The sequence below is a fragment of the Taurulus bubalis genome (assembly GCF_910589615.1).
Source record: "Taurulus bubalis genome assembly, chromosome: 2".
NCBI lineage: Eukaryota > Metazoa > Chordata > Actinopteri > Perciformes > Cottidae > Taurulus > Taurulus bubalis.
The window spans coordinates 19840228-19864837 of NC_136590.1; the positions used below are offsets into that span (position 1 = coordinate 19840228).

The following is a 24610-nucleotide window of genomic DNA, read 5'->3' on the forward strand; positions in this document are numbered from 1 at the left end:
AAAACCGAAATAAAGCCGAATTACTTTTTTTCTAAAAGAGAACCAACTCTGGTTTAAAAAAACAGCAACCTCAAGTGGAGTTTCATTTTTCAGACACTTTTCTGAAATTGTTACGGAGTCAGATAGCAGTTTTTTTTTTTTGTTGCAATAAAACAACGCCATAATCCCTAAATGTCACTTGGTCCCCCCTCGGAGCCGACATGCCGCGCGGTGTCCCGCTCGTACTACAGCGTCTCGCGCGGAGCGTTACATGTTGAGCTTTTTAAACGGAGTTTGATGACGCCACCGAAACATCCCCTCCGCGACCGGCTTGGAGGGATAACCTTGGCTTTTTCCTTCAGCGCCCTAGAGGCATGTTATTGCACGGAACCCCTCGTGCCTTTGCTTGTCTCACACCGAGACGCGGGCCTGTATAAATTACCGTCAACCTCCACATTGCACAGAACGGTGGTTCGGTTTCCGACGAGCTGTCACGGCGGCCGCGAGACACACACCTCTAAGCTAGCCGAGCTAACGCTAGCTGTAGCTGCTGGTTGACACATGCAGGCAAGTGGATGGTTAGCGTCCTTGGCACGCGCACATTACACCCCCCACAAGAACAGCCTTAGTATGTTGTCACGGTATAATGCAATTCAAAATGAAGAGGTAAAAAGCGTGTTATAATGTGAGACACTTACAGACAAGACGCCTCGCGCTCTTTAGAATCGACCCCGTCTGCAACTTGGTCACGCTATAAGTACACCGGAAACTATGTTTACCTCTACATTCAGGGTGAAAACAATAGGTGTGTGTAAGACTAATAACAACAGAATGGTTGTGAAACGGCAATACGCTTATTGCCACTTATCAGACCCCGCCCGAACATAATTTAGGTTTATTTCTTAAGGAAACGTGACTTGCCACCGAAATAACGACGTTTGCTTTGAAAGGTCAACCGGAAGTCTGTCTCTTAATTTTGGTTACTTGACACGTGTGCCAGTAGATTTGATGCACTGCCCCATCCATACACGTGCACTGTTAACAACTACGACAACAGTAAATCACGCGTGGGCCGTAAACCATCCGGAGGCGGTGTCATGAATATGTATTATTATACACCTAACTCATGTGCATATTAATGTTACATTAATAATTTCATGTTTTATTTTGATTTTTTTTTTAGGAAAATATGAATTAATGCAAGTGACAAATATGTCAGATCAATAAAAAAAACAAGATTTAATATATATATATATATATATATATATATATATATATATATATATATATATATAAATAACATACAGGGGGAGAATCAGTCATTAATTTAGTGTTACATTCTTTTATTTATTTTTTCTTTCTTAATGGTAAAAGAAATGAGTGCAGCAGAGGTATTCTGATTTCTATAGTCTCTAGAATGCATCAAACTTTAAAAAAAACATTGACTCCTACTAGAAACCCCGCTGATGACATCACAGGGGTTATTTTTCTAACTTTGGACATCACGTCACGTTTTCACAGGCATCCCTTGTGTGACGGCGGTCTCTTTAAAAAAAAAAAAAACATTTTAAATTCAAGCCGGAACCTTTTGTGTGCACGTGTGGTGAAAACACAAACGTGTCTGCTATCGAGACAAAATATAGAGAATTGGAATTTCACTCGGTTGATAAATTTAGTTTTCCGTACACTCCGCCATGCTCATCCTCTCGTTACATACTGTGCTGAATTGCTGTGTGCGACAATAGAGAAAAATAATCTCATAAATAAAAGTGTATTTATTAACATGACAATCAATACACAAACAAATTTGTCAAAAGTCCTGAACATAGACACTTTAAAAAATACAAAATATACATTTATGTATCTTGTGAACAACTATATCATAGTCAATCACCCCCCATCCCCTCCCACCCTACAAATCAAGTGACAGAAGCTTCAGCTCCTAGCATGTGCGTGACGATGTCATCAAAATGGCAAGCATCAGCTCTGCAGGTTGCACCAGAGGCTGGGTAACGAGCAGGATGAAGTCCATGCTTGACGGAGTCCACTTGTGTTGTGAACTAAACAGTAGAACTAGAGACAAGGTGTACATTGATCCAACAGAGCATTCACTGGATCTTATTCATGCAGTATAGTCCATATGTGTCATGACAAGGCCGATAAGAAACACTAATAAATAATGTAAAAACCATAAATGTTTTCTTGCATTGTGATTATCGTCTTTAAAAAACATCAGGTTCAAAAGATAAAGCTAGAAGCTAAAGCCCACACATTACAGTGTAAAAAGGAACCACCACATCACCATGGTGATCGAGACGGAGGACACAGAAATTATGGAGCAACAGTGTTCCTGTAAAACCGGATTTATTCACAATCATTAAAAAGCTAAAGCAGCACGTGTTCACATTCAGTATACGATCCGTAGCTAACGTAGCATAGAAGTGCTAACGGAATCTGCTAACGTTAGCTCCACTGGATTTTATGTAGAAACAGGTTTCTCCTTCCAACCCCTCCGGGTATCGCGTATCACTATTCTACAACGTCTAACCCCGACTAGCTCCAAATCCACTAAACCAAATCTGAAACGATTGCATGAGAGTTTATGAACCAGAGCTGGCTGATGCTCCACTGCGATTGGCCAGTCTGCATTGGAGGGCGGGATTTAGCAAAGGGTCAATCAGACCAAATGATTGGAAAACTACTACATTACAGTATATAATTTGATATCACAATATCAGTATTTAATAAATTTTTCCGGAAAATCATTTTTGGCTCATTGTTGCCCGGGTACCTCCTAGCAGTTAATCCAGCACTGACAATAATAACTTTCATTGCTTAGTATTTGTATAAAGACAGTTATTATGAGTGGCATAAAAGCATGGCATTTACTTCTGAAGTAATGTATACCAAGTCCTACCATCATCCCACTTGTATACAGAAGCAATATCAAAAGCCGTGTCCATCTGAAATTATGACAGCACCACAAGGAAGGCTGGTCTGATTGAAATAGACCGTCAGTGATACAGACGTCTGCTGATGCTGCACATTACAGGAATGATAGGAATTGAAATGCCTGAACACAGTAGATTAGTGGGGAATCCAAGTATATGGAATGATACGGTCAGCAGATCAAAGATTGAATATGGGGTAATCGGGGAAATTTACGTAACTAATAATTTTCCTATACTTTAAAACAAACAGCATCCTGAGCTCCTGTCTGTCCAAGTGTTGCAAGCTGAACCAGCCAGACAGGCTGAGAAGAAAGGCAACTGACTGTTACGAAGCACCTTTCAGAAAGCTCTGGAACGTGAGCACAACCAGAATAAACATCGTTATGTATATAGCAAATCCTTCCCTTTATGGAGGGACTTGCTGAGACCACTGCACAGCCAGCAGCCTGCATTCATGGTAGCATGCCGGCATATTCTTCAATTCGACAGATGTGTATACAGTAAATATTGAAATGCAGATATGTGTGTAGAAAACGCGGCTGATCCAAATCACTCAATAATCTTCGGTCCTCGTTGTATTGTGACAGGCTCGGCTTAACTCGGGAATTTAGAAAAACAACACCGGAGCGTTTGTTGCGAAACACAATCGAAAAATGGGGAACATTGTCGGTCACAGTGAAGATTACAATTTGGCTCAAAGGCTGAATGATGGAAAATAAGCTCAGGAAAGACTCTTTGTCACATTTTCTCAGAGGTAGTGTTAGACTCTATTCTGTCAATGCCAAGCAATGAAGCAACACCCTGCAACAAATGGAGCCCCAAAGTGTGCAATATTAAATGAATAAAAAAGAGACAGTATGAAATAAATAATCAAAAAGGTAGAAATTGTTTAAAATATAAATATCAACCAAAATAACTACTACTAATAAAAAAAGATTGTTGTTTTATTCTAATATAAACATAATTTAATTGGAAATCATTTGTATTTCATTATAGAAATGGCCTTATTCAAAAGTCTACCATTACTCTATCAGGGTATTTTACCCATTCTTATTTTCTGTGAAGTTTTTGGTCACTTTTCAGTACTGTGGTGTTGTCACTGCCCTCTCACCTTCACGTGACCCCTGCCCCGGCTATCACATTTAGATCCTGTTAGCTTCCGTTAGCTAGAACAGCAAAAATGTCAAAGGACAGTAGTTGTGAATAAACTACCTTGAGGATGCTGCTGTAAATAAACAGACACTAAACCTCTTTAGCTTCAAAGAATTAGCTTAATGAGGCTGGTCATGCAGCTAGCTCGGTAGCCTGTTAGCTGAGTTTATTAGCAGCATCAAAGTGGCGTTAGCAGTGCCGGTTAGTTGTTGCTGAGCGAGTGAGTTGTGGATCTTCTCGAGGAACAGCTTTAGATTGAAAATGTGGCAGAAGTAACTATGCATCATCTAGCTGGAGTTAGCTGCTGCAGCTAACGCCGTTTCTTCACTTAATAAAGCCCACAACCCGGCCTAGCTAGTTAGCCAAATAGGTAAGTAGCACGTGCAGCTTGTATGTGTCTTGCTATTTCTGTAAATAAAACAGCACACAGATCGTTTTGTTTTTTTCTTCCCAGAAGTATTTTGACATTCTTGTTCTAGCTAGCAGGATTTAACCGACTAAATATGGTCGCTGTTGTTAAGTTTTCTAGCTTAAGAGGCAGAAGTCACGCGACTCATTGAAAGGGTGACACCCCTGCCACCAAAAGTGGAACAATTTAATTGTTGCAAAAGAAAAACGGATGTAATAGTATCTAAGATAATACAAAAAAAACATATCTTACACAATTTCCTTATTTATTTCATAATATAACATTTGTTTATTTAAAATTGAACACTTCAAGGTTACTTTCCTTTTTCAGCCCCATGTGTTTTTCCCGTGAATAACAATTGGACTGGCCTATGTAAGACGTTTCTCATTGGGTGACATTAAAATGAACGTCACTAAAACATCCTTTGTTTTGGGGCCAGACAGCAGCCATGCACAAAGAAATGGAGAACAGAAGTGATAGTGAGAAAGCATACACTTCTTCAGAAAACATTCCTCATGCCGTTAAAACAAACTAAAACCAGACAATAAATAGTTGCCTATTTTTGGCTCTTTTCAATTAAATGGAAATGAATGCTTTGGGATTTTCAGATGCAGGAGCTGAAACGTTTGTGTCATACAGCCCCACCGTGACATATCATATCGGCTCCACCTGATGGTTGCAGTGCTGTTGGTGCTGAAGTGTTAATGTACGGTTCTGCAGTCTTTGCATTCTGCCCTTCCCTGGTATCCAGAACTAACAGTTCCCAGTATTGCCACAACACCAACTACCTCAGAGGGAACGCATCAGAATGGAGAATTCATCCCCAGCTTTGTTTCAAACTGCAGCTTCTGTCTCTTCTGGTAGCGAACTCGCACCCTGAAATGGACAGAGGGGACAAATATCAGAGCTTTTGGTCAAGACGGGGACACAATCGGCTGTGAGAGAAATTCTAAAACTGATCGGATTACAAAATAATCCTGAAAAATCTACACTGATCCCTGCAGCCTTTACTCTGCAGCCATTTGTTGCTCAAGAATCTCCCATGACTCCAAGTCATTGAGTTTATAGGTTCAACCCATCGTTTTAGTTCCCTGTGTCTTGGTACATACCGTATCTCGTGTAGCTTCACCACTTCGTTGACCAACACCACCAGCAGCGGGGACAGAGAGACCAGCAGCCACGCCAGCAGGGGTATGTCACCGAGGTTAAAGGTCAGGAGGCTGCTCTGGTCGCGCCATAACTGGTAATCCACTGTGGCCTGAACAAGCTGGCTTAGCAGACTGGAAAAAAAAGGAGAGAGTGAGGACTGAAAATGTAGTGAGACCGTGACAATGGCAGAGGAGGTCCACTTCTTCCATTCTTGCCTTTCTAAATAAAAGCCCTAGACTTATACAGTACACTGAGTAACGGAGGGACCGGAGGGAACTCAGATTCAACCAGACCATTTTGCTTCAATAAAAAAGCTAGCTGTAGCTTAGACTATACAACAATTGTCCTCAGTCAGACTGCCAGACGCTGCTCTGGGTCAACAGGACCCTGGTAGTTGGTCCTCTGCCTGCACAAATCTGTTCTGACAGTCTATCAAAAACGTGTCGCAAACACGCATCACTGCTGGTAGGAATAGTTTGGGTGCAAAATATTCTCAGCTGAGCATTTTGGTGTTCATCCGTTGCAGTATAACTTCAGACAGGAGATGCTCACTTACACCACAGGTACAGTGAGACACCACCAGGTATTGCTGAAGGGATTCTTTCTCCACAGAGGTTGAGAGCGGTGGACGTAGCTGAGGGAGATCACCACTGAGGAAATGAGACACACGGCAGAAAGAAATTCGATTTGAATAATGATGAGAAAAAATATACATGGGTGACCATGAATTCTGAGCGGTACCCTACCTGTGTGTAAGACGAGGAACCCTGCCATGACCTTCTGAGTCAGCAGCAGACCGTTGGACAGCTCGCCAAACCACTGAGGAGCGTCAACTGAAGAGCTGCAGCCAAACAGAAAAGCATCATTCAATGCTTCGACTCATCCTGAGATGCACTGCGACACTAATGTCAACAAAGGAGCTTTGGAACAGAACAACAATGCGTCTCCTACCTGGCTGCGAGTATATGTACGTGAGTGGTGTTGTCAGCTAAGCTGGCGTTGTTGCTTCTGAAGCAGACCTCCTGCAGGGTGAACCCAAAGGCCAACAGGTAGGCACACATCGTTATGCCAAACTTCAACAGGAAACAGCCGAGGAAGTAGTTCTGGGTCTGGTTAAAGGAGCACAACAATGATGCGGGAGTTAGGCTGATAGCAACGACAGGCTTTTTAGGTTTTCCTTCGTTCAGTCTATTTGGTGAACAGATACAGCATACTATGAGATACTTCTGTAATTGCAAAACATTGGGGCTGTACTAAAGGTAATTGTTTTTACTTTCAAAGTTTCTATTGAGAGTTTCCTATCAAGCTCATTATATTCCACAATGACCTCATCCAACAACATGGGAAAAAAAATTGATTGTTTGGTTTTTGTACTTGTATAAATGTAATTTACGGTACTGTTAGATTACTGCTAGACCGTGAGCAAACTTCTTTTTTTTTAACCACAGTGAAAATGTCGTTCTGCTTCTGAAAAGCTAATCGGCAAAACACAATTTAGAAATTATTGCTTCTATCTTTTGGACTCCGGACTGAATCCTACGCAGCTATCACTGGAATCTAGTTCTACAAATAGTACAATACGAATACTATTAGTGTAGCCGGATCTTTATCAGCAGAAACATAGAAATCAAAACAGAATGAATTGACATGCACAAAAAAAAGCTGCGTAGTAAATATAGTAAAGCAAGAATCTTGTGAATTATCATTTTGTAATCCTCATCACAATTTATTTTGTGCTTCATTTGGTTGTAGGAAGTGTTCCGCAGCGCATTTGAAAGATTCAACTTATACGTGATCCTACCTTCCTTGGGATCGCGTCTAGGTTCTTCCCTGTGGCAACAGTCATGGCTAAGCTGTCGGGCGGCTTCCCCAAAAACGACACGCTGTCAACACAACAACAAAAGAACTGAAGAGTGACATCCGGTAGTTTCTAAAGTTGTGTTTCTACAGTATGTAAAGCAGGTGTGTGTACCTTAGCAGTGGGCAGCTGAAGCAGGACAGCCAGAGGATGTCAGTGGTGTTCATGGGAGGGGGAAGCTGAGCTAGACAGGCTAAGAACTGCAGAAGAACACCAGCACACTGCATGTATTTATTCAACATCACATGAGCGTATTACATTAGAGCTGGCATAGTGCAGCAGTGTAAACGTCCACGTGACTGTGAGGTCTCCCGTCTCACCTGGATGATGACCAGACTGAGCTGACACTGCAGCAGGAAGAGGAAGCACTTGCGGATGCCGTAGGTCGTGTGTCGCGCCTGGAACATATTCACCCAAAAATGCAGATTAACGAATGCATTCGATTACCAGCTGCGACTGAACTGCGTGTTGGCGGTGTGTCTTGACCTGCTCGATGAGCTTGACCATGCTGACGCTCTCTCCTTGGTGGAAGGTGACGGAGCAGCCCAGACTGTTGAGCTGTCCCGAGAGCCTCAGAGGAGACAGACCTTCGCCGTCTCTATCGCTAAATCCTCCCCCGGTGGCGTAGCCGAACGTCTCCCACGAACACTGAGAGGGGTACAGAGGGTCCAGAGCGATGCTGCATAAGGGAGGAGAAGGGGAAGAAATTCACATATGGGCCAAATCGGGATTATATGTATTACTCAGTCCTTGAAGGGGTCAATGAACCCAAGTTACAAGAAGACATCTTTACACAATTTTAGAATCTAACCTAGAAGATGGCTTTAGTTGTTTTTTATCCAGGTTTTGAGACAAATGTCTCCACACTAGTGTTATGTAATGGAGGCAAATTAAATGTAATTAGTACTGACATTTTTTTTCAAAAGCAACATTGCTAATAAAGTATATAAAGCAACGCTGGTAAAAACAGATAACAGTGGAAAGTTAAAGAAGTCCGATACTCTCGATCTGCACCAGGCACTTTTAACATTTTGCCATTTTTCTTTATTCTATCTTTTTATTCATCGGTGTCGATACTGTGAGCGCCGCTCAGTCCTTTTGTGTTGGACAGGGTAGAAATCTCATAAAAGAACCCAAACTATCTGCATGGGTCGATACCACTAAAAAGGTAGATGAGAAACTAAAGTGTTCAGTTGGATTTCACAACCAAATGCAGGAATATTAATATCATCATACGTTTTTTTATTTTTTTGTTATGTTTTCCCAATAGCGTCAATTTACTAATTGTACTTTAATAATGTGCGTTTACCTGAGGTCACTCTGTAGAAACAGGCGGCTGTTGCGGAAATTGGCGGAGCTTCCCAGGCAGCATGTAACCTCCCTGTTCTCCTGCATGATCTTTATCATCTCACACATGGCTGTGAAGAAGAAGAAAAGACACACGAGTGTCAATATTACTGGAAGTGTACAGAGACAGTCATTGGGACCAGGGCAGAAGTTTCACTGGCAGCCATGGCCGCCTGGCCTTGATGCCCCCCTGATGATCACGTGAAACGCTGCGCACACCAAGAGTGGCAGCTTCGATTTTCGCTTGAAAACTGGGTCATTTATAACCTGCAGTCCTTCAAGTGGGCGAACAAAGGCGAGTGTTCTCCGCTGTTGATCGTGACTCAACATTTAACTGGATCAACGTTGTTCGCAGACAACAGCACAACAAAATAGGGAAGAAAAAAACAACAACTTACAAGCATCGGTTATTTGTAAATACAACAAAACATTTTTGTAAAATAAACATTTATTTATTTTACTGATAAAATCATTGTGTGCCCTGAAGATACATTTTGCATGTCTGCAGACTTAAAATCATTGTTTTCATGTGATGGCCCTGCTGCCCTGCCACTGGGCATTTGGTTGTCATTGCCATTATTGCTTTTCCTCATCGGAATCTACTTCATTTTGAGGGACAGAAGAAGACAATGGGGGAAAGAGGGCACGTCGGAAAGGGTCCAGACGAAAGTGTGCACAAAACAAAGTGGACTAACACACAAGAAGGGTGACTTATTATGTCAAACAAAACGCGTGAAGAGAACTCACTGTCGGGGGTGCAGTCTGTGAAGAGCGGCACCAAAAGAGGCACATTATCGATGTTCTTCAAATGAGGACGAACCTGGTGGATGCCACGAGGTAGCTTGGCCTGAGAAAAGAACAGAGACAAAAAACATGTTGAAACTAAATCCCTCTCATTTAAGTTTATTCTTAAGATGCATTATGACGTGCGTACAAATAATTCAAGCAATAAATCATCTGCTCTAGAAAGCAGAGGACAGAAAGATCGGTCTGTATTGTAAAGAATAGCGTTACGTCCTCTATTGGAGAGAGAACTGAGCAGTAGCGTAGCGTCTTTGGCTTTTAGTAAATCGTATCGTTACCCTGTTGCAGTCCTCCAGAAAGCTTGGCACGTCGCTGTCTGTGGGCTGGAAACTGGCCAGGTCAGAGTGGGCTTCCTCCTCCGGCAGCAGCGGACCCTCCGCTTCATCCCGGGAATCTGTGTCGCATATCAAGAGAGCCTAAACGCACAATTTGGAACTCGCTAACACAGGGTGCACTTGTTGAAGCTGGATTAAAAAAAAAGGAAAATGGATTTGACAGCCACCTCAACACTGATTGGACATCATTGGTTTGGTACCTTGGTTCAGGTCTTCACGCAGGGAGCCCTGACCGGGGCTGGACGGACCCCCGTCACAGGGACTCTCTCCATTTGGAGTTAAAGAGATGTGACAGTTCCAGCCTGTCTCTAAACCCATCTTCTCTGCAAAGACCTGCACAGACACAAAAGTAGCCACAGAAATCAAGTACTCACACTTTCTGTCTGATGTGCAGTAAAATGGTGCGCATGTGTGTGTGTGTGTGTGTGTGTATATATATATATTTCCTATATTTATCTTTTAAAGGTGCTACTGCGGATGTTTACACTATTACACACAATTTAAGTTTCTCACTTAAAATCCTTTGAGTTTATGTCTCAATCTTTAGTTTCAAGTCTTCTTCAATACAGCATGATGTTCATTTAGTAAATTATGGTCCATTTAGAGTCAAATACACCATGAAACAGAGTATGCTTTAGGGCGGGCTTACTTTGATTGACAAGTCTCTACCATAGCCATCTACGGCATCACTATGTCACTCTACCGCATTCCAAATATGGTCACATCCGTTCATCGGTTGCAAAAAAACGGAGAAATTGCCGAACTCGAGGCTTCAAAACGACAATCCACAAACAAACAAAATAATTGCATGCTGGGTAGTACAAATGTTGGATGGTGGAAGAACCATCACGCTGTCAGCAGAGCCATGCCCCGAGGAAAGGGTGTCATCCCCATCACACCATCAGTCTGGCCAAACTAACCAACTCGGTACTATTGAATGTTCATATGAGCTTGTGTGTGTTCACCTTGCTGCGGAGCTCATCCTCCATGGAGAAGTAAACAAACCGGATACAAGCGGTGACGAGGGCATCGATGAGCCGGACCGTGTCCAGCCTCGCCTGGAACTGGGAAGATACCATGCCCATGAAGATCTGTCCACTGAGGGCCTGGACGCAGTCCTCGCGCTCTACGCCCTCACCTATACCCTCTGAAGACATGAAGGGGCCAGATAATGAAAAAGAAACAGAGGCGAGGAAGATGATTTCGAAGTTGTATTGTTGCTTTAACTATGCACCCCTCTGTCAGTTACTCGTACCGTCGGAGCTCCAGCTGTTCCTGCAGGAGTTCTGTTTGATGGGGGTGGTGGAGGGCAGCTCCACCCCGGAGAAGAGGCAGGGGCCAGGGGCCAGCTCCACGCACTTCCCATTCAGTTGGCCGGACAAGGAGACTTGCATGGGTTTGTAGGCGAACGCCGAGCAGTAACCGGACAGACAGGCACGCTGGTAGAAGTCCAGAACCTTCTTTCTGTTACGGGAGAAGAGACGGGTGAAAGTAAGAAACGAGAGAAAGACCGGAACTAGACTAGCTCGAAAAACGGACACTGACGGCTCGTGATTCATCGGGTGAAGACTTGGATTCTTTATGCAAAGTGAAAATGATCAGTGTGAGAGACACTGCACCTGTCTGAGCCGGAGAGGGGATAGATATCGGTTCCATCCCAGAAGTCGGTGCAGGCCTCTAGGATGAGGTCAGCTGAGCCATGCGACAGCATCTGGACGTTATCTGCAAACAGGAACAGTGACATAACATGAGTCCTTAGTTAAAAAAAGTAAAATTAAGACTTATTAGCTCATTCAAAATTGGAAAATAAATAAAAAATAGACCGGTGGGACAATGACACATAGATGGGTAAGGTGAGAGTGAGAGAGTGCGTGTGTGTGTGTGTGTACACTCACTGGAGGAAGAGTCTTGCACAAACAGGGAGATAAGATGGGAGATGGGAGGCTGACGTTTGGTGAAGTAATGAAGGTGGTGGGAAGTGAACTCCTTGGTCTTCTCTCCCAATGGCAGCTGGTACAGCGCCAAGTGGTTCTCCTGTTTGAACAGCTCCCTCGCACCAGGAGTGAATCCTGATACACACAGACACGCGGAGAGGAAAGAGACTTGTTGTCTGATAGATTTGAAAAAAGCAACGTGATCTAGTACTGAAAATTCATTTCACGTCACAGAAACAACACAAAGATCATTGGATTTGAATAATGTCCATCCATTTGTCATCAGCGACCCCACCAAACAATACAATCGGGGTGATGAGGAAATGGGTTGTGAATAAAGGAAAGATCTTTCGTTTATTATCTTTCTTACCAGAAACGGAAATGTCTACTCCCAAGCAACTTTAACAAAAAACTAATTATTTTGCGAAGTGAAATACTCCGAAAGTACAGCAATGTGACATAGCAACAACCTGTGGCCCTATGTTATCATTAAAACCATGATCACAGAAGTGAAGACATTTACTCAAGGGGAGGACCATCTGAATAAGCGGAGTTCTCGTATGACCGAACAAAGTAAGAAGGGGAAACCAAGCAATGGTACAAATAACAAAAAGGCCTCTTCCATGACTCCCCGCTCACCTATGAGCCTGGAGAGCTCGCAGAGTCCCCAGGGGACGTAGACGGGCAGCACGGTGCCGTGGCTCTCCTGCAGGGCCAGGTTGGACAGGTGGTCGGAGAAGCGGCAGAGCTGCTGCGTGACGCTGGCGTTGCAGAGGTTCAGCATGATATTGAGGCCCAGCGGCTTGAGGGACGGCAGGTGGCACTGCCAGGAGAGGTCGTCGAACTGGATGCTGGCCGGGTTCTGCTGGTCCTGTGACAGGCTCAGCATCTCCAGGTGGTAGTCGCACACAAAGTCGTCCGCCTCCGCCTCTGGGCAGCCCATCCCATAGTCCTGGAGGCATAAAGGGGAGTAAAAGATACAACATGAATCGTGGAGTCAAATAAGACGTTCCCTCCTTCTTTCATAACTATTCAACACACTTGAGAAGTTCTCTGTTCCATTTTATTTATTTATTTCTTACCTGGGCCTGGTCATTCTCGCCTCCCTCGGTGTCGTGGCTGAAGCTCACGTTGGACCCCGAGTGGTGTTTTATGCGAGCGTGCGCGGGCTGGCAGGCGCGCCGCAGCCGGGATGTGTCGGTCGAGCGGGCCGTGTCGTATGACGTCTCGCTGGGCTCGGGGTCCTCCCCCAGCTGGGCAGAGGACTCTGCTGGCAGACAGAGCAGAGCCTCCGCTTCCTGGGCCTGTACAGCAGCGACACAACGAATCAGAGATGGATACGATACTGCGTGGAACGCCTCAATTTCAGGTGTCTCCAGTCAGTTTGTCCTCTTTTTCAAACTAAATAATCCTGAGGCTGCTAGCGAGGCTAAAACTGCCTGACACACACACACACACACACACACACACACACACACACACACACACACACACACCTCATCCCTGTCCTCATCTGCCTCCATCCGGCAGTAGGAGCTGACGGACAGGTCATCTCTGAGATCGTCCTGGCTGTTGTGAGGCGGCTCCACTCGTCCACTGAAGAACAACACGGTCTCTGGACTGGGGTTAGGCCACGACAGGATGCCCTGCTTGTCCACACAACAGAGCACCTGCACACGCGCACGCGCACGCACACACACACACACACACACACACACACACACACACACACACACACACACACACACAGAGAAAAGATTTACAGCACACGCAAACTAGTTCCCAAGTGTGTGGATGTAGGCATATTAATTATTATCCCATAATTATTAGTAAATTAATTAATATCAGATAATGATATTGATGTGTTGTGTCTTACTGAAACCTGGCTGAGACATGAGGAATATGTCAGCCTAAATGAATCTACTCCTCCAAGTCATGTTAATATGCACATTCCTCGAGGCACCGGCCGAGGAGGTGGAGTAGCTGCCATCTTTGACTCGGGTCTGTTAATGGGTTCTAAACCTGGATTGAACTGCAACTCATTTGAAAGCCTTGTTCTTAGTCTTTCACATCCAACCTGGAAAACAGTAGAGCCCATTCTGTTTGTTGTGGTATATCGAGCACCAGGTACGTACTCAGAATTTATTTCAGAATTTTCTGAGTTTTTGTCAAGTTTGGTCCTTAAGACTGATAAGGTTATTATTGTAGGGGATTTTAATATTCATGTGGATGTCAGCAATGATAGCCTTAGTGTTGTATTTAGCTCATTGTTGGATTCGATTGGCTTCTGTCAGAGAGTACAGGAACCGACTCACTGTTTTAACCACACCCTCGACCTTGTTCTTACATATGGCATTGACGTGGAGCATTTAGTAGTGTTTCCACAGAATCCTCTTTTATCAGACCACTGCCTTATAACTTTTGAGTTTATACTACCGGATTGTACAGCATTAGGCAAGAGTTTTTACACCAGATGTCTAACTGACGGTGCTGTTGCTAGATTTAAGGAAGCTTCTGTACCTTCTGTATTTGATTCATTACCATGTCTCAATATAACAGAGGACTCCTGTGCTAACTTTACTCCCTCCCAGATTGATCAGCTCGTCGATAATGCTACTGGCTCATTGAGAGTGACACTGGACTCGATAGCCCCTCTAAAAAAGAGGATCATTAAGCAAAGGAGGCTCGCTCCATGGTACAACCCTAAGACCCGTATATTAAAGCAAGCATCCCGGAAGCTTGAGGGCATATGGCGTTCCAACGGTCTGGAGGAGTCCCGGTGGGTTTGGCGGGATAGTCTGAGAACATATAAGAAGGCCCTCCGTAATGCCAGAGGAGCCTACTACTCATCACTAATAGAGAAAAACAAGAGCAACCCTAGGTTTCTCTTGAGCACTGTGGCCAGGCAGGCTGAGAGTCATAGCTCGGTGGATCCGTGTATTCCTATAGACCTCAGTAGCAATGACTTCATGAACTTCTTCAATGGTAAGATTCTGGCTATTAGAGACAGGATCGGTAATCTCCTGCCCTCGACTACTGCGGTTCATCCTCAGGTGGGATGGCCATGGAGGAGGCTGTGGGCCCTGCTGTGTGTCTGGATGGATTTTTTACCATCAACCTCAATCAACTGTTTTCAATGGTTTCTACTTCTAAATCGTCTACCTGTCTCCTGGACCCTGTTCCGACTACGCTGTTTAAGGAAGTTTTACCTTTAGTTAGTGCCTCTCTACTAGATATTATCAATGGGTCTTTACTAACTGGTCATGTACCACAGTCTTTTAAAGTAGCTGTAATTAAACCTCTTCTTAAGAAGCCCACTCTGGATCCAGATGTGTTGGCTAACTACATACCTATCTCTAACCTTCCCTTCCTCTCTAAGATACTGGAGAAGGTAGTCACAAACCAGTTGTGTGACATTTTACACAACAATAGTTTATTTGAGAAGTTTCAGTCAGGATTTAGAAAGCATCATAGCACAGAGACAGCACTAGTGACAATTACTAATGACCTTCTAGTTGCATCAGATAGGGGACTTGTCTCTGTACTTGTCTTGTTAGACCTTAGTGCAGCGTTTGACACCATTGACCATGACATCTTATTACAGAGACTAGACCAGTTGATTGGTATTAAAGGTACAGCACTAAGCTGGTTTAAGTCGTATTTACCAGATCGATCTCAGTTTGTATTTGTAAACGATGAGGCCTCGGTTACCACTGCCGTTCGCCATGGAGTTCCACAAGGTTCTGTGCTTGGACCAATTTTATTCACCTTATATATGCTTCCTTTAGGCAATATTATCAGAAAACACGCCATAAACTTTCACTGTTATGCCGATGATACTCAACTATATCTGTCGATCAAGCCAGATGAAACCCACCAGGTCGCCAAACTTCAAGCGTGTCTTAAAGACATCAAAACCTGGATGACCTGCAACTTCCTGCTGCTGAACTCGGACAAGACTGAAGTTATTTTACTCGAACCAGAACACCTCAGAAATCAAGTATCTGATGATATGGTTTCTCTGGATGGCATCGCTCTGGCATCTACCACCACCGTAAGGAATCTCGGAATTATTTTTGACCAGGACCTGTCCTTTGGCTCCCACGTGAAACAGATCTCAAGGACCGCCTTTTTTCACCTACGGAACATCTCAAAGATCCGGCACATCCTGTCTCAACGCGATGCAGAAACATTGATCCACGCATTTGTTACCTCAAGACTGGATTACTGTAACTCCGTTTTATCAGGCTGCCCTGGTAAATCCTTTGGATCTCTCCAACTGATCCAGAATGCTGCAGCTCGTGTACTAACGAGGGAGATCACATTACTCCTGTACTAGCTGCTCTCCACTGGCTTCCTGTAAGATCGAGAATCATATTTAAAATCCTTCTCCTTACCTACAAAGCCTTAACTGGTGATGCACCATCATATCTTAAGGACCTTTTAGTGCCATATTACCCCACGAGAGCATTACGCTCACTGAATGCAGGGTTACTTGTGGTTCCTAGAGTGTTAAAAAGTAGGTTGGGGGCTAGAGCTTTCAGTTATCGGGCTCCTCTTCTGTGGAATCAGCTTCCACTTTCAGTTCGGGGGGCAGGCACGGTCACCTCATTTAAGAGTAGACTTAAGACTTTCCTCTTTGATGGCGCTTATAGTTAGGGCTGTTTCAGGCTTATAGTTAGGGCTGGCTCAGGTTTGCCCTGGTCCAGCCCCTAGATATGCTGCTATAGGCCTAGACTGCTGGGGGACATTTTAGGATACACTGAGCTCCTCCTTTCCTTCTCTTCCTCTTTTCGCTCCTCCTCTTCACCTCTTCTTTCTCTCCTTCTGGATAAATGATTGTCTCTTCAATGCATATTACTAACTCTACTTTCTTTTTCCATGGATTCGTGGCTGCCTGGAACCAGGGGGAGGACCCCGGTCCTCCCCCTGGCCCTGCTGATACAACCATGGCCCTGCTGATGCAACTGGCCTGGAGCCGTCCTGCCAGCTGCCATGGCCCTGCTTTCTCCTCCCACTGCCCCTGGGATGCCCCTCCTCTCTACCTCCTTCTGCTTAATGGGTCATGGCTATCTGGATCATGGACCATGCATACTACTCATTATATGAATAATTTCTGTCACATTCATTGAATGTGCTGTAACTCCGTAAAGTTATTCATTCTGGCCACATGGCATCTATTGCTTCTGTCCATCCGGGGAGAGGGATCCTCCTCTGTTGCTCTCCCTCAGGTTTCTTCCCCTTTTTTTTCCCCTGTGAAAGGGTTTTTACTATCTTTTTGGGGGAGTTTTTCCTGATCCGATGTGAGGTCCCGGGATCGGGATGTCATGTGTACAGATTGTAAAGCCCTCCGAGGCAAACTTGTATTTGTGATGTTGGGCTATACAAAATAAACTGAATTGAAATTAATTGTTTGTCCTTTTTCGTCGAGCAGCTGCATTGTTGGAGATACAACAGAAGAACATAATAACGGAATCGGTTTTCCTCAAGCATGTGAAGGCATTTTGAATGCAGCGCCGGAATGGTGGACTCCACTTACAAGGTTACCTATTATATAGAGAGCTAATTACAATGTGAACTGTGATAATTGTATTTATATATTATTTATATAAGTTTTATTTCATGAAAATCCTTATATTAGTATTGTGCGAAATCAATCCACAGATCAAACAACAGATCTGTAGAACTAGTTCTTCGGCTCAATTTTTCAAATTCCATGTCACCTCTAATGTATCGGGTTAGGAAATTAGGAGAGAGACAACCTGAAGGAATGAATGCCAAACTAATAGAAAGTAAGTTAGTGAGAACATATACTTTGTTTTGTAGTTCTTGTGAATTAACCCTTCAACTCTCTCGCTCTGGATGGGGACCAGCAATAAGGGTCTGTGAGGCCCCCTTCATTTGGTGAAGCTAATAATGTTCGCTAAAGTGTATATAAATTAACACCCTTTTGTGATTATACTTGGTACAAGCGTATGTTGCTTAACGTAATGTGTAGACAATCAATGTGGACCTGGAGTTGAGGTGACCATGAAACAATCACAAGTGAACATTTTCAAATTAGACATTTTCCCCTAATCACGGCCATAATACTCACAGTGACGGATCCCAGAGTGTGTAAAAGGCTGGAAGTAAAACAGAGTGTCTGAGACTCTCCCTTCAGGACGCCAACCAGGTGTCTCCACACACAACGCAGCAACTCCTGGACACACACACACACGTAAAAATTAAGTCAGAGAACTGCTACATACTAGAGGAAATGGAAATTCAAAGGTATGAGTAAAATGTAGTGATTCAGTTATTAAAATTGCAAAAACAAGCAAATTGACAGCTCAGCCTAAAAGCCTGAAACAAACTATAAAACAAATAAGCCTAAATCAGCTCTGCGATTGGGCTGTAAAGAAAGAAAGAGGAGAAAGAGTCTAAACTACAACTGCTAGTGGCACATGGCGAGGAGCTGAAGCCTAGCGCAAGAACGCAGCATTTTGTGATCCATGCAGATTCAGATTTTTTCGGGTGGAATCCCAGACAACTGGTTCGGGGGGGGGGGGGGGCAAACTGGGAGCAATCACAACTGGACCTTCCTTGCCTCCTCTTGTTATCAGACGTCATCCAAAATGAGATATCCGCCTCTCTGGCCAAGGACTGGTCAACTAGGGAAACGTACATAGGGATGTAACACAAAGCCCCTATCTGTTCTAGTATTTATCCTGAATGGACATTGTGTGGAGTTTTTTAAATCTTTATTCAAGAATGTGACTTATTGATTTCACCTTCCGATTAAAGTTCTGTTCTCGCTTGTGCTCAGCTTTGCTTCTGCTCCAGCCTTTCTCCTCGCACTGCGCTGCCTCTGTGCGTTCGTGAAACACCTGCTTTCAGATTTCTGAGACAGTTTCTATGCGTTAACTGTTCTTTTATTCAAAAAGCCTAAGAAGTAAAGCGAACAAACGCTCAACGAGGCAGGGACCATTTCATTGGTCAGCACTAAACCAGGTGTTCTATTGGTTGAGAGAGTTTTTCACGTTATTGCACAAAAATCTAAAGAGCAGGTGTTTCGTAATTGCACAGGAGCAGCTGGATTTTGAGGAGACACCGGAGAGCGGGAAATATGTCTGAGAACAAGCATTCAGTCGGAACAGAAGCAGAACAAATCAAAGCGCAAGTAGGAGCTATTAGAGTGCAAGCACAGGCTTTTAAGGGAAAGCGTTACAAAATGTGAACCTGTGATCAACAAGTCATGCTCTCATATGAAAGACCCCGCTCTAAAAGCTCCATAACACTGGCTGTACACCACTGTGGGCAATCTTTGTGGATTCCATCAGGGTGTGTGTTGCCTGTGCGTTTCATGCGACTGAAAAACATTATACGATTGCACAAATAGTAGTACCTCTGTTCAGAGTGCATTATTTGTTCATATCCCAAACATATTCAGTTACATCCCTAATGTTCATACATATGGTACAAAAATATTGTTTAACCAGCTAAAATCATCCATGTTCAATCCCTCATCATTCAACAAATAAGGAGCTGTGATTGGCTGAGTCCAGTCAGTGAGTCCAGCAGGGACAACGTTTTTATAAGTAGGTATACAGTAGAGGGATCAAAACTCCAAAATACTAGCATCTTAATAAAAGGCCATCAGCCCACTGGCTGAGCGTTGAGTGACCATTACGAATTGATCTACCAACACAGATTTCAGCATTTGATGCTGTGACCAAGTCAAAAACATTTTCATATTAATTCCAAAAGGAGGTAAGGAAGGAACACAAACCCTAAAGAATTACCAGTATAGAGCCATATTGGGGCTGATTTCCAGTCATGCAGTGCAGGCAGACAAGCAGAGGTGGAAGACTTGAGTGAAAGTCCCTCTCAGGATCATCATCTCTTCTCTATATCTTACACTTGCTATGCATTGTATTCATAGCAAGCCAGAAACAAAACACTAATGGTTTCAGAAGGACAGATCGGTGGTAATCTACTGATTTCATTTGTTTTCCATCGAGCACTAAGCCAGGCAACAATGGAGGACAGGGATCGGGTTTTGGTGGGGAACGGTGTGAGGTCGTGGGAATAGAAGCTTTATTCATGAGGTGAGAAAATGAATTCTAAAAGAGGAAAAAAAAAAATGAATCCGATAAAAAGAAAAAACATAAATCAAAAAGAGCCAGAGAGGCTTACGTAAGCAAAAGAATGCATTGTCCGTAAGGGATTCTGTGTTTCTCATTACTTATTTCACAAAACAAACCATGCAAACAAACAAAATAAAAAAGGGAATCCTGTTGCTGCATATATATATATATATATATATATATATATATATATCATATCAGTGGCGGGCCATGCATTTTCTACCTGCGCCTTCAATGCCGTCTTTACAGCTGAAAAACCTAATCACCTCATTATGACGCCACAGCTACCGGTTATTATTTGTTTCGTGTAAACACATGAAGCTCGAGCGTAAGTTCAAACAGGAAGATCACCGTCAGAAGAGTCTATCAGCTGTTAAACAGCTGGGCGCTTGCTTGCCCCCCCTGTATCTAGCGTCCTGCTGCGTGACTCATGCGGCCCTCCACCTCCACAGCACCATCCGCCTTCTCAGATTCAGCACCCCATCTGCACCTCGAGCAACTCCAGCAGAACCTCCAGTGTCTGGACTCCTCAGGGGATCTACAGATTGCAGAAACACAGCGCGAGCATGGAGGGAGGTCACACGGGGTGTGTGGACCGACCCGCGGAGCTATTTTAACCACTTTGACAAGAAAAAAAAGGCGCGGCCACTCCGTGGAGCAATATTCCATTACGCAGCGCTCGCCTCGCAATGTTGTGCATCCTGGCTGACCGACTTGACCAGCCCAAACCTGCCGGGTCATCAACAATGCATGTTGTCCAAATAACCACCAAACAACCGGTCACATTTAGTAATAAGAAAACAATCCAACAAAACTAAAACACTGCACACACACAAGATATCTCCAGCGCAGCTGCTGCACCGCGGAGGGGAGAGGCGCGGCCCCAGCCCCGGCTGACCAGTAGCAACAACAGCGCTGTGTATGATTTAATACGACTGAAGATGTAAAACAAAAGTGACACAACCAGCATTTCACTCACCACATGCCCGTAATCCTCTGTGTGAAAGGCGTCATCAGTAAATACACCAGAAAGGTAGCTTTTTGGTTCTAGGTAGAAGCTAGAAGTTTCTAGTAGCTTCGTGCCCCACTGACCAATCACAGCACATGTTAATGGTCACGCTGGGCCACTGACTAATCATATACGTCCACGCCATTTCGCAGGCCCTGCATGTCAAAGAATCCGCCTAGCTTGTCAAACCAAAGATCTGATTTGTTGAAGACCATGACAATCAACCAGAGTGTCCACTCTCTGTGTACTTTAATCTGCAAAGGCCTGCTTAAACTGCTTTGCTGACATAGAGACACAGGATGAAAGCTTCTCCTTAAAACAAGCTGCACTGCTGCAGGCTGAAGACTGCAGGCAGAGCATCAGAGGAAAACAGGAGCTGTGCAATGAGAAAATAAGCTGATAGGGGAAACAAATTACAATACATGTAGTGTATTTGTGAAAAACAATTAAATTATAAAATAGCTATAACTTTATGATTCTGTTTAGGCCAGCAGAGAAGGCTTAGCAGGCCCTGACGGCCTACCACTGATATAACAACTAAGTATACTTAAACAACAATAAAATATAGCTAAATAAATTCATCTTAACATATCCCAACGTTTAACCTAAATAAGCAAACATCTAGAATAATTAAACAATACTCCTTATGAATAACATAACTAGCTCTTACAAACATGCCAAAGAAGACTGAAGGCATGAGCGTAAACCTGCATCCAGAGACGCTCGGTCTAGTCATGTTGACTGATAATCGACGGATGGAAGTGTGACCAAAAAACAAAGTATTTAAAAGGACAGAAAACAACATGAGATGAATGGAGAAAAAAAAAGAGCAAAAGGTAAAAAAAATACAAAAAGAAAAAGGTAGTGAACCTATGGAGAATCAGAGAGGTGGTCTGATCAGAAGATGCCCATGAAGATGTCCATGGGGAAGAAATCAAAGATGTAATGGAGATGGAGGGTGGTGGGAGGCTAGCGAGAGCTGTGTACGGGGGTCCAGAGAGGGAGTTGCAAAGGGCGAGGACAGCAAGCGAGTGAAGACAGGCGGGTTTCAGGCGGAGTTGGTAGCCAAGCGAGTGGAGGGAGGGGGAGAGCGAGAGGTTATGTTATACCTGGGAGGAAACCACTTCGGTGTAGCTGCTGAGAGTATCCTCAGAGAATTTAGCAAGCTGGGGCGAGAGAAGAATCTAGTTAAAACACAGAGGGAGGCCTTCGCTGTGTCTCCTCTCTCTATGTGTGTGTGTGTGTGTGTGTGTGTGTGTGTGTGTGTGTGTGTGTGTGTGTGTGTGTACAATTTGAATTGTGTATTTGGCTCTTTGGAGATGGGCCGCGAATAAGGTTTAAATGTGAAAAATGAATAATCATGATCTTGGATCATCGTTGTTGTCGTAATCGTGTAGCCGTCGGTGGGAGTACTGTAGATATCAGTCTAACTGTGCATGTGTGTCGGTAGATATTAATTAAAACCCACATCCTCCATGTGAGAAACTAAAGCAGCCTTTTTCTGCCAGTGCACATCACACATTTGTAACTTTGTGCATGTGTGTGTGTGTGTCCCTCACCAGACCAGCTGGCGATGCGCGGCTGAACTCGGCGAGGACCCTGGCCTCTCCGAAGGCATTCAACAGCACCCACATGACGGGGAAGAACAAGGGCAAGATGGGCAGAACACCCATCAACTGCAAATACAATTTCACACACTTTACCCTTCTGTCCAGTCAGCTCGTTGGCATTCGTGACCTCTTTACAGCCACATTCGGTTTAAAATATTATAACTGACATATAATGGAAAACGCTAGACTTATAAAAAGGAACGTCAAGAACTTTTTGTGTTTATAATTCAAGTATCAGCTGGTCTACTGTGTCCATATGCACGTGACTAATGTAAACCAGGACAAGTACACACAAGCCGCACTAATATAGCTTTCAATGATTGTACCTGAAGTTGAAAGAAATTGTAGCAGGGAGGGGTGAGGCTGGGTGCGTCACTAAAATAGCGAACAGTGTTCACCATCAGGAATGCCGCCTAAAAAGGAGCAATAGTTAAGATACCAGGGGAGGCAAAGGTGTAATACATTTCACGGTGGCTGTTTTCAGTAGAGAGGAAGGGATTCCGAATACATCACAGTGACAATTAGGAAACTCTGATCTTCTTAACTGCTCACCAGAACGACTGGACAGACTAACTTGGTGATAACCAACTGCACTGTGAACCTCTCATTATCCAGCACTGTGATCGGTCGAGCCAACGCCAACTCCAAACTGTTCCTGTTGATAAAAAAAGACAAGAGATTAAAATTAAAGACACTCATTTTTTTTCTGTCATCCTCAGAAAAAGCTGACAACATCCAGGTGTTGCTGTCAAGTGCCTGAACTCTAGTAAGAGACACATTTTTACAAAAAAGAAGAACAATTTTTCTTTTTATGTAACCATGTAGCATCCTGTGATTGCCTTTCATCAACATACTCCCCCTGGCTGAGAGCTGATGTCTGTATATATGAAATATATGGAGATATTATGGACATTGACTTATCTTTGCAAACCCTGTGTGCAACTCACAAGCCAAACAAACGTTCTGCTAAAGACGGGGGCAGCGTGGACATCACCTGCCTCTCATGAATAACTTCACACAAACCGTTTCTCAGGCCCGACGTGGACAGGTTCCCTACCTGACTATGTCCAGCACTGGAGTCCGTACCACTCTGAAGAGACGGTGTTGCTGGGGGCTCTGCGGTCCTCTCTTCTCATTGGCCCGTGGGGAAGGAGGAGGGGAGAACGGGGGGAATAAATCTCCTGGCTCCAACACAATGTGCTCGTCATCCTGAGGAGACAAGAACAGATGACGCCGGTCACAAAATCGATTCTTCTTGGGCCATTCTGTACCAGGGGATCCACAGTCGACACCAGCGCTGAGTTTAGACGTTTTGGTGTAGGGTGTTTGGGTGGGTGGATAAAAGGTGAGCACTGGTTATACGTCTGGTACTGTAAAAATCTAGCATGTGTTTGGAGACACAGGGTCGTGAGTGCTGTGTGTTAGTGTGCTAGTGTTGGCCCGATAAGAAAACACTGGCTTTCTGTACCAGTTCTGGTATTTGGTACATCGAAATGAAAGAAAGAACATTGAGGGCAAATAACTGATAGCTTTGAATTTCATATTTCCATAGAGATATATTTATAAGGGTCTATAATACTCTAAGGGTCGTGCCGGTATACATTTCTGAAAACGTCTTCAAGTGAAAGTAGAGTACGGTGCATTCAGAAAGGTATCTAAACACCAGTATTCAAGCCAATGTCAACATACTCAATATGAGCCGAGATGTGTTGACATTGTGCAAGAGGCGGGGGCTTGTGAATCGTTTCTGATCAACCGTCTGCACATTTTACTCGCCTATCAAATTGGATTTTTACCCCTGTGCCTCAAAACGTGTGTGTGTGTGTGTGTGTGTGTGTGTGTGTGTGTGTGTGTGAGGCAGTTTTAGCCTCGCTAGCAGCCTCAGGATTATTTAGTTTGAAAAAGAGGACAAACTGACTGGAGACAACTGAAATTGAGGCGTTC

The 24610-nt window shown here is 43.9% G+C and overlaps 1 protein-coding gene across 1 annotated transcript in view; it reads right to left on the minus strand.

Annotated features, from left to right (window-relative positions):
• Positions 1-4709: 4709 nt before the first annotated feature.
• Positions 4710-24610, minus strand: part of tmem94 (transmembrane protein 94) — a gene marked incomplete at its 5' end in the record, with an annotated part of 28188 nt that continues 8287 nt past the window's right edge. The window contains 26 exons of the mRNA XM_079237287.1: positions 4710-5367; positions 5601-5771; positions 6197-6290; positions 6387-6481; positions 6592-6749; positions 7442-7523; positions 7613-7698; positions 7819-7896; positions 7985-8177; positions 8808-8916; positions 9593-9692; positions 9928-10043; positions 10185-10317; positions 10950-11131; positions 11240-11448; positions 11604-11706; positions 11880-12053; positions 12558-12870; positions 13001-13222; positions 13415-13588; positions 18016-18120; positions 22166-22222; positions 22616-22732; positions 22993-23079; positions 23219-23321; positions 23724-23875. Coding sequence (XP_079093413.1) covers positions 5295-5367; positions 5601-5771; positions 6197-6290; positions 6387-6481; positions 6592-6749; positions 7442-7523; positions 7613-7698; positions 7819-7896; positions 7985-8177; positions 8808-8916; positions 9593-9692; positions 9928-10043; positions 10185-10317; positions 10950-11131; positions 11240-11448; positions 11604-11706; positions 11880-12053; positions 12558-12870; positions 13001-13222; positions 13415-13588; positions 18016-18120; positions 22166-22222; positions 22616-22732; positions 22993-23079; positions 23219-23321; positions 23724-23875 — 3486 coding nt within the window. The 3' untranslated portion in view covers positions 4710-5294. The remainder of the gene's footprint in view (positions 5368-5600; positions 5772-6196; positions 6291-6386; positions 6482-6591; positions 6750-7441; positions 7524-7612; positions 7699-7818; positions 7897-7984; positions 8178-8807; positions 8917-9592; positions 9693-9927; positions 10044-10184; positions 10318-10949; positions 11132-11239; positions 11449-11603; positions 11707-11879; positions 12054-12557; positions 12871-13000; positions 13223-13414; positions 13589-18015; positions 18121-22165; positions 22223-22615; positions 22733-22992; positions 23080-23218; positions 23322-23723; positions 23876-24610) is intronic.